The sequence below is a fragment of the Odocoileus virginianus genome, unplaced genomic scaffold (genome assembly GCF_023699985.2).
Source record: "Odocoileus virginianus isolate 20LAN1187 ecotype Illinois unplaced genomic scaffold, Ovbor_1.2 Unplaced_Scaffold_17, whole genome shotgun sequence".
In the NCBI taxonomy this organism is placed as follows: domain Eukaryota; kingdom Metazoa; phylum Chordata; class Mammalia; order Artiodactyla; family Cervidae; genus Odocoileus; species Odocoileus virginianus.
Genome location: NW_027224279.1, coordinates 621,816 through 637,918, shown reverse-complemented (window position 1 = coordinate 637,918; position 16,103 = coordinate 621,816). Strand labels below are relative to the sequence as shown.

Here is a 16,103-nt window from a genome sequence, read left to right as displayed (position 1 = left end):
GGAGTTGGTAATGGACAGGGAGGCCTGGCGTGCTGCGATTCATGGGGTTGTAAAGAGTCGGACACGACTGAGCAACTGAACTGAACTGAACATCTTGTTGAGAATTTTCGCATCCATATGCATCAGGGATATTAGTTATGAATAGTGTCCTTATCTGGCTTAGGAGTCAGGGTAATGCTGGTCTTGCATTTGTAAGTTTTCCTTCCTCTTCAGTTTTTGGGAAAAGTTTAGAAAAGATTGGTGTTAATTATTATTTAAATGTTTTGTAGAATTCACCAGTGAAACCGTCATATTTCTGGGTTTCTGTTTCTTGGGAGGTTTTGAAATACTGATTTCAATCTCCGAATCCATTGTTGGTCTACTTATATTTTCTATTTACTCCTGATTTGGCTTTGGTTAGTTGTATGTTTCTAGGAATTCATCCATTTTTCTAGATTATCCATTTTGTTGGCATATAATTGTTCATAGTAGTCTCTTGTGATACTTGGTAGAGTCAACCCTTGAACAACATGGGGGTTAATCTGCGTATAATTTATATAGTCAGCCTTTCTTGTTCTTGATTCCTTCACATCCCTCAATTCAACCAACCATGGACTATGTGGCGCTGTAGTATTTACTACTGAGAAGTATCTGCATGTAAGTGGACCCGTGCATTTCAGATCCATGCTTTCCAAGAGTCAGCTGTGTTTCTGTGGTGTCACTTGTAATATATCTTTTCATTTCTGTTTTTATTTATTGTATTCTCTTTTTCTTAATTTAGCTAAAGGTTTATCAATTAAATTTTAAAAAAATCAGCTGTAGTTTTGTTAATCTTTTCCGTTATTTCTCTAGTTCCTATTTCATGTATTTCTTCTGTGATCTTTGTTATTTCCTATCTTCTATTAATTTTGAGTTTTGTTTATTCTTTTTCTAATTCCCTCCCCGGTGGCTTGGATGGTAAAGAATCTGCCCACAATGTGGGAGACCAGGGTTTAATCCTTGGGTTGGGAAGATCCCTGGAGAAGGAAGTGGTAACCCACTCCAGTATTCTTGCCTGGAGAATTTCATGGACAGAGAAGCCTGGCGGGCTACAGTCCGTGGGATCGCAAAGAGTTGAACATGGCTGAGCAACTAACACTTTCACTTTGAGGTGTAAAGCTAGGTTATTTATTTAAGATTTTTCTCTTTCCTTCCTTTAGGTATCTTATCATTATAAACTTCTCTCTTAGAACTGCTTTTGCAGCATCCTATAGTTTTGGTAATGTTGTCTTTCAGTTGGCATTTGTTTCAAGGTATTGTTTGATTTCCCTTTTGATTTCTTTGACATTGGTTGTCTGGGAGTATATTCTTTAAATTCCTCGTATATGTGGATTTTTCCACTTCCCCCTTGTTGTTGATTTCCATTTTTATGCCAGTGTCAGAAAAGTTGGAGGAGGAATAGTTAACCCACTCCAGGATTCTTGTCTGGAAAAATCTATGAGCAGAGGAGCCTGGTAGGCTCATTGGAGTCTGTGGGGTCAGAAAGAATCAGACACAAGTGCGCAGCTGAACACAGTAGTTACATAGTATGGTTTCACTCTTCTAAATGTAGTGAGACCTGTTTTGTGGCCAGTCATTTGATCTACCATTAAGAATACATGTAAATCCATGGCTAATTCATTTCAATGTATAACAAAAACTACTGTAATGATGTAAAGTAATTAGCCTCCAACTAATAAAAATAAATGGGAAAAAAAAAAAGAATATTCTGTGTGTACTTGAGAAGAATGTGTATTCTGTTGTTGTCAGATTGAATGTCTTTTATGTCTGTTGGGTTCATTTGGTCTAATGTATGATTCAAGTCCAGTGTTCTCTTGATTTTTTGACTGGATGACCTCTCCCTGCTGACAGTGTGGTGTTGTAGTTACCTATTCCTGTTGTATTGTTGTAGATTTCACCCTTTAGCTCTGTTAGTATTTGCTTAATGTATTTAGTTGCTCTGGTGTTGAGTGCATTTGTGTTACTGTTCCTATTTGGTAATGTCTTCTTCACGAATTGACCCCTTTATAGAAGGACCGTTGTCTCAGGTGACTGTTTTTTACCTAAGATCACTAGTCTGGTATCAATACAGCTGCCTCTGCTGTCTTCTGGTTTCCACTTGTAGAATGTCTTTTTCCATCCTTTCACTTTGAGCCTGTGTGTTCTTAAAGCCAGAGTGAGTCTTTTGTAGGCAGCATATAGTTGGATCTTGTTTTTTTTAATTCATCTAGCCATTCTTTGCCTTTTGATTAGAAGTTCAGTCTAATTATATTTAGAGTGATTATGGATATGTCAGAACTTACTGGGCTTCCTCAATGGATCAGCAGAAAGGAATTCACCTGTAATGCAGGAGACATGGGTGTGATGCCTGGGAAGATCCCCTGGAGGAGGAAATAGCAACCCACTCCCATATTCTTGGCTGAAAAATTCCGTGGACAGAGGAGCCTGAGGGTCTATAGTCTAAAGGGTCGCAAAGAGTCAGACATGACTGAGTGACTGAGTACAAATACAAGAGCTTCCTAGTGCCATCTTTTTAATTATGTTTTGGCTATTTTGTAGTTCCTTGCTCCTTTTTGATTCTTGCTGGGTTCCTTTGTGAGATGGTGGTTTCCCACTGTTGTGTGCTTTTTCTTCTCCATCTCTGTCTTTTAGGAATCTAGTCAAATTCTTTGCTTTGTGGTTATCATGAGATACATAAAACATCTTATACCTAGTCATATTTTACTCTGATAATGGCTTAACTTCAATCACATACAAAACCTTTCCACTTTTACTCTTCCTCCTTTTAAGTTTTTTAGATGTCATAATTTGCCTTTTTATATTGTGTATTTATTAACAAATCATAGTAACTATAGTTACTTCTGACACTCGTTCTAATCTTTAAAGTAGCATTGTGTTAACATCATATTACAGGGTCCTGAGTTTGACTACATATTTATCTGTGTATTTTTTCTTTCATGTTACTGGTTAGCCTCCTTTCATTTCAGCTTGGAGAACTTCTTTCAGCATTTCTTGTTAGACAGGTCTAGTGATGATGAATTACCTCATCTTTTGTCTGGAAATGTCTTCATATCCGTGAAGGATAATTCTGCCACATAGAGTAATTTTTTTTTTTAATTAAAAAATTTTTTTTAAAGTTTTGACCATGCCAAGCAGCATGCAAAATTTTAATTACCCAACCAAGGATTAAACCTGTCCTCCCAGCAGTGAAAGCACTGGTCAGAACCACTGGACCACCAGGGAAGTTCCCAAGTGGATTATTTTTTATTGTTTTTTTCTCTCATTGCTTTGAATATATCATCCCACTGTCTCCTGGCCTGTAAGATTTCTTCTGAGAAATTCACTGATGTCCCATTGGAGGTTCCTTTGTAGGTTACAGTCTTCTTTTTTTCTTGTTGTCTTTAGGTTTCTCTTTTTTGTGTTTGATTTTTTTATACTTTCTGTTTTTAAAATAAAATGTCTTGCAGAAGGACATTTTGGGTTGTCTTAATGGGGCAATCTGTTTATTAGCTTCATGAACTTGATGTCCAGATCTCTTTCCAGATTTGGAAAGTTCTCAACCATTGTTTCTTTAAATAAGTTTTCTGCCCCCGTTTTCCCTCATTTTTCCTTCTAGAATTCAAATGATTTGGATGCTGGGTTTTTGAGGATGTCGTCATAGATTATACAGACTTTCTTCACTTTTTTATTCTTTTTTCTCTTTAGGCTGAGTTCTTTCAAAGGTCCTATCTTCTTTTTTTTTTTAAGAATTTAAAAAATATTCATTTCTTTATCTGGCTGTGTCAGGTCTTGATTGCAGCATGCAGGGTCTTCATTGAGTCCTGTGGGACCTCTTGTTGTGGCCCACAGACCCTCTAGCTGTGGTCTGCAGGCTCTGGAGCGAAGGGGCTCAGTAGTTAGTGGTGTGAGGGTTTAGTTACTCCGTGGCATATGGGATCTTAGTTCTCTGACCAGGGATCAAACCCATGTCCCCTGCATTGCAAGGCAGATTCTTAACCATTGGATCACCAGGAAGTCTCCCTAGCTGTCTTACTGATTCTGTTTTCTATGTGGTCTACCTGCTTTTGATGCTATTTCACTTTTCATTTCATTTGTTCAGCTCTTAAACTCTAGAATTTTTTTTCAGTGATTTCTATTTCTTAGTTAAATTTCTCATTTTCATCACAATCTGTTATTTTTTTAAATTTCTTTGAATTGTCTTTCTGTGTTTTCTTATAGCTGAGTTTCCTTAGAAGAGCTATTTTGAATTCTTTATTGTGTAAATAGTAGATTTTCCTGTCTTTAGATTTGGTTACTGGAAGATTATTGTGATCTTTTGGTGATATCATGTCTCCTTGATTTTTTGTGTTTTCTGATAGAGTCCAAAATGCATCAGCAGAAACTACATTCCTTTAATGGCCTCTGGGAATCTCTCTGACTTGCTTCCTCTCCCCAGGCGTGGACTTCTTCTGTGATACTCTGGATGCACTATGAGAAATGAGAGAATTAGGTCTCCTGAGCAGAGTCCTGCGCAGACTTAGATACCAAACGAGTGTGGCTGTCCCCTTAGAAACTGGACTCAGTGGGAGAAATCACGGGCCATCTATTTAGCCACATGCTGTACCTGTACATTATGTGGTGCAGGCAGAGACAAGCTGTTCCTCTTAGCCACTGCAGCTCATCCAAACTTCCCTTTTTCTTGGTCCTCAAAAGGAATGTCGATACTTCTCCTCTGCAAAATATGGATTTCCACAAAGGCTCTCTCCTCTGAAGGTGACTGCTGAGTCAGACTATGGCTCAGGGGCTGGCCTGGCTCAGTCTCCTGTAGGTTTCACAGCTGGTACTGAAGTCTCTAGTCGGCTAGGTTTGCTGTAAGTCCCTTGGAGTAAGGTGCTGGGTTCCACTACTCACATGAACGTTCTTCCATTTGTGGATAGATGCCTAATTTTTGTTCTTTAGTTTTTAATATTTATACTTATTAAGTTTTTCCTGAGTGCACACAAGAGGTTATTGGATCAGAGATTAATTATTTATGAGAAAGAAAGTAACTAGTGAGTGGTTCCCTGAGTCTCATGTCTAACCCTGAGTCAGCAAAACCCAGGTCCAAGGTTTGTAGACAAAGTCTGTATTATAGGCAAAGAATGAAGAAAAATTAAGTTTTCTGTGCTTTTTATAAAAGGGAAGAAGACATCTGTCTTTCCTTCCCTTTCTGAGAGAGTTTTGTCAGAAATATCAAAGTCGTCATCGTTGTTTTTCAGTCACTCAGTCGTGTCCAGCTCTTTGCAGCCCCATGATGTACTGGACCACACTAGACTTCCCTGTCCTTCACTTTCTCCTGGAGTTTGCTCAAACTCATGTCCATTGAGTCAGTGATGCCATCCAACCATCTCATCCTCTATTGTCCCCTTCTCCTCCTGCCTTCAGTCTTTCCCAGCATCAGGGTCTTTTCCAATGAGTTGGCTCTTTGCATCAGGTGGCCAAAGTATTGGAGCTTCAGCATCAGTCCTTCCAATGAATATTCAGGGTTGATTTCCTTTAGGATTGACTGGTTTGATCTCCTTGCTGTCCAAGGGACTCTCAAGAGTCTTCTCTTCAGCACCACAGTTCTAAGGCATCTCTTGGGCGCTCAACCTTTTTTACTGTCCAGCTCTCACATCCATTATATGGCTACTGGAAAGCTACCACAGCTTTGACTATATGGACCTTTGTCACAAAGTGAAGTCTTTGGAGTGTAAACAAATCTCTCTCTGATAAGACCAGGCTCCTTTGTCTTCAGTTCTGTGACTGGGAAGTGTCTTCCTGCTCTGGACTCTCATCCCCTTTGAAATGTACACACATCTCTCCAGGTTTAAGTAAACCTCTCTGGGGCTTTCGCAGTTGTAACCTAATTCTAAGGTTGCTTTTAGTCCAGAACCCCAAATTTCAGTAAAATTTGGCCTGAAAGCACTAACTGTCCAGTAACATGAAAGTAACTTCCCTGTAGCCTCACAGAGGGATGTTTCTTAATGATAAAATCTGTCAGGAAGACATAACAGTCCTAATTTGTCTATGTCAAATAATAAAACTGTAGGTACACTAAAGGGGGGCAAAAAGAGAATACAATTACACCTCAGCAATTGATGTAGTGACTAGAGTTTTCAAAAATCATCAAAGGCAGAAACATCTGGACAGCACTGTCAACTACATGTTTAAGAATATTGATGTGGGATTTCCCTGGTGATCCATTGGTTAAGAATCTGCCTGCTAGTGCAGAGGACAAGGGTTCCATCCCTGGTCAGGGAAGATCCCACATGCTGTGGGGCAGCTAGTCCCGCATGCCACAACTGCTGAACACGGGCTCTAGAGCCCATTCTCTGCAACAAGAGAAAGAACCACAATGAGGAGACCATGCACAGCAGCTAGAGAGTAGCTTCTGCTCGCCACAACCAGGGAGAGCCTGTGTGTGGTGGTGAAGGCCCAGTTCAGCCAAAAATAAGTAAAACTTTTTAAGAATTACTGATAAATTTCCTTTGAGAAAGATCGCCAGCACTCAGTAAGAATATCTGCTTCTTTAGCTCCTAGCAGCCTTGGAACTTAATATTTTATTATTTGTTAATCTGATAGTATTTGTATTTATTTTCAATTCATTAATTGCTAAGTGATTGAAAATGTTTACATATGCTTGCAATTTGATTTTTTCTTTTCGTAAGGTATGTTGTTAATTTTATGTGTATTTCCATATTGTTACATAGCCTACTTTTGTTTATAATATTTTATATTGTATGTATTCCTCCCTTGTCTTTGACTTTTAAACCATCTTATATTCTTTAACTTAAGTTAAAATGTTAGTGTAGGCAAATCCCATCTCTTTACTCTTTTTTTGTTTTGTTTTTTTCTTTGATTTCTGCAGCTTATTTTTTGTGATCCTACTTGTTACTTAGAATCCATGTAGGGCACGCTCTCATTTTAAAACTTAACTTCGTAAAAACAAGGTAGACTCGCTTCAACCGATGAATCATTGAAATGGGTCAGGTATTATAATTTCTGTCTGTTTGTTTTTATAACTTAGATTGTTAGGTGAAGTGTTTGAAGTGAAGTGAAGTGAAGTGAAAGTCTCTCAGTCACGTCCAGCTCTTTGCGACCCCATGGACTATACAGTCCATGGACGTCTCCAGGCCAGGGTACTGGGGTGGGTAGCCTTTCCCTTCTCCGGGGCATCTTCCCAGCCACTGCAACATTATCCTGGTCTTCAGTAATTTAATAGTATGTCTTCTTTTGGTTGTCAGATTATTAATAACTTCACGAGACGGATCCAGACCAAAATTAAAGATCTTCTACAGCAAATGGAAGAAGGGCTGAAGACAGCTGATCCACATGATTGCTCTGCTTATACTGGTTGGACAGGTAAGTCTAGGGGTTATAAGTAATTGATACATTTTATTTTTGGATTATGATATGTAAGACTTGGATCTGAATTTTTTTCTTTTAACATGATAATGTTTTATACTTTGTAAAAGAAGTTTTGAACTATCTTCACTGATGAAATGCTTTGTAATTTTTTAAAAAAATTTATTAAAAAAAAATCTAGCTTAACAGGCTCTAGATTCATCCACGTCACTGGAACTGACACAAATTCATTCTTATTTATGGCTGAATTATATTCTATTGCATATATGTACCATACCTTCTTTATCCATTCTTCTGTTAATGAACGTCCAAGTTGCTTCCTTGTCCAAGCTGTTGTAAACAGCGCTGCTGTGACACTGGGGTACGTGTGTCTTTTTGAATTATGGTTTCTTAAATGTATGCTCGGGGATGGTGTTGCTGGTTCATGTATTCCTCGTTTATTAAGGAATCTCTGTTCTCCATAGCAACTGCATCAATTTACATTCCCACCAGCAGTGCCCGAGGGCTCCCTTCTTTCCACATCCTCTCCAGCATTTATTGTTTCTACAGTTTTGGATGATGGCCGTTCTGACTGGTGTGAGTTGATGCCTCATTGTAGTTTGGATTGGCATTTCTCTAGTGATCACCATGTGTTTATTGGCCATCTGGATGTCTTCTTTGGAGAAATGTCTGTTTAGGCCTTCTGCCCATTTTTTGATGGAGCTTTGTTTTTCTGATATTGAACTATATGAGCTGCTTCTATATTTTGGAGATTAGTCTTTTGTCAGCTATTTCATTTGCAGTTATTTTCTCCGATTCTCAGGATTGTCTTTTAATCTTCTTTATTGTTTCCTTTGCTGTGCAAAAAGCTTGTAAATTTAATTATGTCCCACTTGTGGGTTTTTTTGTTTTTTTTTTAATTTCCATTACTCTCAGAGGTGGGTCAAAGAGGATCTTGCTATGATCTCGTCACAAAGTGTATTGCCTATGTTTTCCTCTAAGAGTTTTATAGTTTCTGGCCTTACATTTAAGTCTTTAATCCATTTTGAGTTTATTTTTGTGTGTGATGTTAGGAGGTGTTCTAGTTTCATTCTTTTGCATGTGGCTGTCCAGTTTTCCCAGCACTGTTTATTGAAGAGACTGTCTTTTCTCCAGTGTATGCTCTTGCCTCCGTTGTCATATACAAGGCGCCCATAGGTGCATGGGTTTATCTCTGGGGTCTCTGTCCTGCCCCATTGGTCTACATTTCTATTTTTGTGCAAGTACCACACTGTCTTAATGACCGTAGCTTTGCAGTAAAGTCTAAAGTAAGGAAAATTAATTCCTCCAGCTCCATTCTTCTTTCTCAAGATTGCTTTGGCTACTGGGAGTCTTTTATTACAAATAGCTGTGAAAAGAAGAGAAGTGAAAAGCAAAGGAGAAAAGGAAAGATATTCCCATCTGAATGCAGAGTTCCAAAGAATAGCAAGGAGAGATAAGAAAGCCTTCCTCAGTGATCAGTGCAAAGAAATAGAGGAAAATAACAGAATGGGAAAGACTAGAGATCTCTTCAAGAAAATTAGAGATACCAAGGGAATATTTCATGCAAAGATAGGCTCAATGAAAGGACAGAAATGGTATGGACCTAACAGAAGCAGATATTAAGAAGAGGTGGCAAGAATACACAGAAGAACTATACAAAAAAGATCTTCACAACCTAGATAATCACGATGGTGTGATCACTCACCGAGAGCCAGACATCCTGGAATGTGAAGTCAAGTGGGCCTTAGAAAGCATCACTACAAATAAAACTAGTGGAGGTGATGGAATTCCAGTTGAGCTGTTTCAAATCCTGAAAGATGATGCTGTGAAAGTGCTGCACTCAATATGCCAGCAAATTTGGAAAACTCAGCAGTGGCCACAGGACTGGAAAAGGTCAGTTTTCATTCCAATCCCAAAGAAAGGCAATGCCAAAGAATGCTCAAACTACTGCACAATTGCACTCATCTCACATGCTAGGAAAGTAATGCTCAAAATTCTCCAAGCCAGGCTTCAGCAATATGTGAACCATGAACTTCCAGATGTTCAAGCTGGTTTTAGAAAAGGCAGAGGAACCAGAGATCCAAATTGCCAACATCTGCTGGATCATCAAAAAAGCAAGAGAGTTCCAGAAAAATATCTATTTCTGCTTTATTGACTATGACAAAGCCTTTGACTGTGTGGATCACAATAAACTGTGGAAAATTCTGAAAGAGATGGGAATATCAGACCATCTGACCTGTCTCTTGAGAAACCTGTATGCAGGTCAGGAAGCAACAGTTAGAACTGGACATGGAACAACAGACTGGTTCCAAATAGGAAAAGGAGTACATCAAGGCTGTATATTGTCACCCTGCTTATTTAACTTATATGCAGAATACATCATGAGAAACGCTGGGCTGGAAGAAGCACAAGCTGGAATCAAGATTGCTGGGAGAAATATCAATAACCTCAGATATGCAGACAATACCACCCTTATGGCAGAAAGTGAAGAGGAACTAAAAAGCCTCTTGATGAAAGTGAAAGAGGAGAGCGAAAAAGTTGGCTTAAAGCTCAACATTCAGAAAACTAAGATCATGGCATCTCGGTCCCATCACTTCATGGGAAATAGATGGGGAAACAGTGGAAACAGTGGCTGACTTTATTTTGGGGGGCTCCAAAATCACTGCAGATGGTGACTGCAGCCATGAAATTAAAAGACACTTACTCCTTGGAAGGAAAGTTATGACCAACCTAGATAACATTTAAAAACAGACATTACTTTGCCAACAAAGGTCCATCTAGTCAAGGCTATGGTTTTTCCAGTGGTCGTGTATGGATGTGAGAGTTGGACTGTGAAGAAAGCTGAGCACCGAAAAATTGATGCTTTTGAACTGTGGTGTTGGAGAAGACTCTTGAGAGTCCCTTGGACTGCAAGGAGATCCAACCAGTCCATCTTAAAGGAGATCAGTCCTGAATATTCATTGGAAGGACTGATGTTGAAGCTGAAACTCCAATACTTTGGCTACCTCATGCGAAGAGTTGACTCATTGGAAAAGACCCTAATGCTGGGAATATTGGGGGCAGGAGGAGAAGGGACAACAGAGGATGAGATGGCTGGATGGCATCACCGATTCAATGGACATGAGTTTGGGTGGACTCTGGGAGTTGGTGATGGACAGGGAGGCCTGGCATGCTGTGATTCATGGGGTCACAAAGAGTCAGACATGACTGAGCGACTGAACTGAACTGAACTGTACTTCCATACAAATTGTGAAATTTTCTTTTCTAGTTCTGTGAAAAATGCCAATGATACTTTGATAGGGATTGCATTGGATCTGTAAATTGCTCTGGGTAGTATTGTCATTTTCACAGTATTGATTCTTCCAATCCAAGAACATGGTATATCTCTCCATCTGTTTGTGTCATCTTTGATTTCTTTCATGAGTGTCTTATAGTTTTCTGCACATACAGGTCTTTTGTCTCTTTAGGTAGGTTTATTCCTAGGTATTTTATTCTTTTTGTTGCAATGGTGAATGGGATTGTTTCCTTAATTTCTCTCTCTGATTTTTCATTGTTAGTGTATAGAAATGCAAGGGATTTCAGTGTATTAATTTTGTGTCTTGCAACTTTAGTATGTTCATTGATTAGCTCTAGTAATTTTCTTGTGACATCTTTATGGTTTTCTATGTAAAGAATCATGTTATCTGCAAACAATGAGACTTCTACTACCTCTTTTCCAGTCTGTATTACTTTTATTTGTTTTTTTCCTCTGATTGCTATGGCTAAGACGTCCAACACTTTCAGTTTTTCACCATTGAGAATAATGTTTGCTGTAGGTTTGTCACATACGGCCTTTATTATGTTGAGGTATGTTCCATCAATGCCTATTTTATGGAGAGTTTTTTTTTTATCATAAATGGGTGTTGAATATTGTTGAAAGCTTACTCTGAATCTATTGAGATGATTATGCAGTTTTTTTTCCTAGCAGTTTGTTAATATGGTATATCACATTGATTGATTTGTGATACTGAAGAATCCTGGCATCCCTGTAATAAAAGCCCCTTGATCATGATGTATGAACCTTTTAATGTGTTGTTGGATTCTGTTTTCTAGAATTTTGTTGAGGATTTTTACATCTAATTTGTTGATGATGTTTGCCTTTAATTTTCTTTTCTTGTGGCAGCTTTGTCTGGTTTTGGTATGAGGTTGATGGTGGCCTTGTAGGACAAGTTCTAGAAAAGTTTGAGCAGGATAAGTGTTAGCTCTTCTCTAAATTTTTGGTAGAATTCACCTGTGAAGCCATCTGGCCATGAGCTTTTGTTTGTTGGAAGATTTTTATTACAGTTTCAATTTCTGTGTCTGTAATTGGGTCTGTTCGTATTTTCTTTTTCTTCTATTTCAGTCTTGGAAGGTTATACTTTTCTAGGAATATGTCCATATCTTCTCGGTTTATTTTGTTGCCATATAGTTGCTCGTAGTAATCTCCATGATTAATTTCTGCATTGCCTGTTGTAACTTCTCCTTTTTCATTTCTAATTCTATTGATTTGAGTCTTCTCCCTTTTTTTCTTGATGAGTTTGGCTAATGGTTTGTCAGGTTTTTTTTTCTTATCAAAAGAACCAGCTTTTAGTTTTATTGATCATTGCTATTGTCTCCTTCATTTCTTTTTCACTTATTTCTGCTCCAATCTTCATGATTTCTTTCCTTCTACTAACTTTGGGGGTTTTTTGTTCTTTTTCTAGTTGTTTTAGGTGTAGGGTTAAGTAGTTGATTTGAATTTTCTCTTGTTTCTTGAGATAGGATTGTATTGCTATAAACTTCCCTCTTAACACAGCTTTTACTGCATCCCATAGGTTTTGAGTGTCACGTTTTCATTGTCATTTGCTTCTAAGTGTTTTTTGATCTCCTCTTTGGATTTCTTCAGTGACCTCTTCATTACTCAGAAGCATATTGTTTAGCCTCCATTTGTTTGTGACTTTTTATAGTTTTTTTTCCCCTTGTAGTTCACGTCTGATTTTATAGCATTATGGTCAAAAAGATCTTGATATGATTTCAGTTTTTTAAATTTACCAAGGCTTGATTTGTGACCCAAGATGTGATCTATCCTGGAGAATGTTCAGGAAAAAAGTGAGAAAAAAGTGAAATCTACTGTTTTTGGATGAAATGCCCTGTAGATATCAATTAGGTCCAGCTGGTCCAATGTATCATTTAAAGCTCGTGTTTCCTATTAATTTTCTGTCTAGATGGTCTGTCCATTGGTGTGAATGGTTAAAGTCTCCCAGGATTATTGAGTTACTGTCGATTTCCCCTTTAATAGTTAGCTTTTGCCTATGTATTGTGATGCTTCAGTGTTGGGTGGATATATATTTATAATTGTTGTATCTTGTTCTCGGATTGAACCTTTGATCATGATGTGGTATCCTTCCTTGTCTCTCGTAATGGTGTCTATTTTAAAGCCCATTTTATCTGGTATGAATGTTGCTGCTTGCACTTTCTTTTGTTTTCAGTTTGCATGGAATATCTTTTTCCAGCCCCTCACTTTCAGTCTGTATGTGTCTCTAGGTCTGAGGTTATTCTCTTGTAGACAGCATATATAAGGGTCTTGTTTTTATGTCCATTCAGCTAATCTGTGTGTTTTGGTTGGAGCATTTAATCCATTTACATTTATGGTAATTATTGATATATATGATCCTATTACTATTTACTTTTTTTCTTTTGGGTTTGTTTCTGTAGGACTTTTCTTTCTCTTGTGTTTTCTATCTAGAGAAGTTCCCTTAGCATTTGCTAAAGCTGGTTTGGTGGTGCTGAATTCTCTTCATTTTTGCTTCTGTAAAGCTTTTGATATCTCCTTTGGATCTGATGAGATTCTTGATGGATAGAGTAATGTTGGTTGTAGGTTTTTTCCCTTTCATCACTTTTAAGTATATCCTGCTACTCCCTCTGACTTGTAGAGCTTCTGTTGAATGATCAGCTGTTAGCCTTACAGAGATCCCCTTGTATGTTATTTGTTGCTTTTTCCTTGCTGCTTTTAATATTTTTTCTTTGTGTTTAATTTTGTTAGTTTGACTAATATGTGTCCTGGTGTGTTTCTCCTTGGGTTTATCCTTTATGGGATTCTCTGGTCTCCTTGGACTTGGGTAGCTATTTCCTTTCCCATGTTGGGAAGTTTTTGATTATAATACTCTCAAATATTTTCTCATACCCTTTCTTTTTCTCTTCTTCTTCTGGGATCCCTATAATTTGAATATTGGTGCACTAAATATTGTCCTAGAGTTCTCTGGAGTGTTGCTTTTTCTTTAATTTTTTTTCCTTTGTCCTGTTCTGCTTCAGTTATTTCCACCATTCTATCTTCCAGCTCACTTATCTGTTCTTCTGCCTCAGTTATTCTGCTGTTGGTTCCCTCCAGAGTATTTTTAATCTCAGTTATTGTGTTGTTCATTGCTGATTGTCTATTCTTTATTTCTTCTAGGTTGTTGGTAAACATTTTTCATATATTCTAGATATGTGTTCCGTTCTATTTATCTGTGCATCCATTTTATTACCAAGATTTTGGATATCTTTACTATCGTTGCTCTGAATTCTTTTTCAGGAAGACTACCTATTTCTTCTTCATTTGTTTGGCCTTGTGGGTTTTTACCATGGTTCCTTTATCTGCTTCATGTTTCTCTTTCTTTTCATTTTGTTTAATTTATTGCTTTTAAGGTCTCCTTTTTGTAGGCTTGAAGGTAGTAGTTCCTCTTATTTGTCAGGGTTGCCCTCCCGCCCCCCCCTCCCCTCCCCCCCCATCGCTGGGATTGGACCAGTGACTTGTGAAGTTTCCTAGTTATGGGGACCTGTGCCTGTGTTCTTGTTGGTGGAACTGTGTCTTGTCTCCCTGAAGGGTAGTGCCATATCCAGTAGTGTGTTTTGGGGTTTCTCTGGGCTTGTTATGGCTTTGGGCAGCCTGTCTGATAATGGGCAAGTGTGTGTTCCTATTTTGCTAAAGGTGTTACTTGAGGTGTCTGGTATTGAAGCTTGCTTGCTTTTGGGTAAGACTTGGCCTTAGTGTTGAGAGACCTTTGGAAGAGCTCTTGTGATTAATGTTCCATGGTTGGGAGGTCTCTTGGTGCTGAGTCTTGTACTGAGGTCTCCCATCTCAGGGGTTAAGGCCCAACCCCTTAGTGTAGCTCCAAGATGTCACAGGCCACACAGCACAGAACGCAAAACCCCAAGACTGATGGTTAAACCACAGTCAAGGACACCCAAAGAAACTCACACACTTATATTGAGAAAAGAGCAAGAAAAAAGAGATGAAAAGAAAAAGAGAAAAACAGGAGTCAAAAATGACGAGAATAATCAAGCCATTAAACAAATCTGTATGTGAAAATCAGTGCTAAAAACTAGACTAGCACATTGGAGAAGGAAATGGCAGCCCACCCAGTGTTCTTGCCTGGAGAATCCCAGGGACGGGGAGCCTGGTGGGCTGCCGTCTGTGGGGTCGCACAGAGTCAAACACGACTGAAGCGACTTAGCAGCAGCAGCAGCAGGCCAGCACAAATACAAAGTAAAAAGCATGGAAAAAATGCAATATAACTGAAGAGTACTGTAAAAACAGGAAAAAATAGAATGAATTCATTTAGAAATACGATGTTTTAACAAAGGCGAAAGTAGTTCATAAAAAAATAACAAAGGTTTAATAAAGAAAGAACATTAGAACAATAAGAAAAAGAAAAATATATAGAGTGATAGCTAGAAGAATGTTGTACTAATTCCTCATTTTCCTCTTCACACAGTGTGCTGTGGTCGGTCTACCTACTCAGAAAGTCTTCCAGCATTTCTGGAACGGTCTTTGGACCTGTTGTGGGCAGTGTAGTGTCGGCTCAAACTCAGACTTTGCCTTAGTCAGTACTGGCTTTACTTGCCCCCAGAGTCCACAATTGCCCCTAAAGTCCACAATTTTGGGCTGGCTGTTGGGATTTAGGCCGCTGCACCTGCAGCCGCAAGAGCTATTTTCCCTTATCTCTGGTGCTCACACGCCCCTGGTTCTCTGCTCTGGTTTAGGCCCTGCCTCTGCGGGTAGGCCTCCCTCTCCTGTCTGTTTTCCACCTAGCCATGAGGGGACAAAACCAGCAGCTTATTAGGGCTCACTTGTTCAGTTGGACTGGGGAAAGGGAGGGGTACGGCAGACACATTTGGGGTGTGTGGGGAGTGCCCACTGAGGCTGAGATCTGCAGGAAGTCGCCACACTCTAAGGAAGGTCATGCACCTCCCCAGGGGAGCTGGCCTCAGGCTGTGGGTCCCTAGGCAGAGCCAAGCTGCTCAGGCCTCCGGGAAGGTGTGGGCAGTGACCTGTGCCCACTCATGGGATGCTGGCAGTTGCAACCCCTGGGGTCGGGACACAGTGGCCTCCTGTCCACCGCCTCTGGCCCCCACACTGGCCTGGCAGCACTCAAGTGTCCCGTGTTCCCCCGTCTGGTGTCACAGACTGCAGTTGCGTCTGTTTCTGCATCTGGCCCTCCTGCCAGGTTTTCTGATTCTGGAGTCACTGACGGTCGCTCTCTCCTTTTCCCTCCGGCACTTGTGACGATGGGGTCCTGCCTTCCATGAGCACGCGGAGTTAGAGCCTTCCTGCCGCAGTGATCTCGTGCCTCTCTGGCAGGCCCAGACTTTCACCTGAACTCCCGTAGCTGTGTCATCCTAACCTCCTCAGAGTGTCTTCATGGTGGTCAAGCCCAGTCCTCTCCCCGGGGTCCGACCCCCACAGCCTGGGCCTCGACGCCCAG

General features: G+C 39.6%; 1 protein-coding gene across 1 annotated transcript in view; it reads left to right on the top strand.

The window, feature by feature from the left end:
- The window catches only part of LANCL2 (LanC like glutathione S-transferase 2), a 95,272-nt gene that overhangs the window by 24,490 nt on the left and 54,679 nt on the right, over positions 1-16,103 (top strand). Inside the window, exon 2 of the mRNA XM_070462896.1 lies at positions 7,242-7,359. Within this exon, the coding sequence (XP_070318997.1) occupies positions 7,242-7,359 (118 nt within the window). The remainder of the gene's footprint in view (positions 1-7,241; positions 7,360-16,103) is intronic.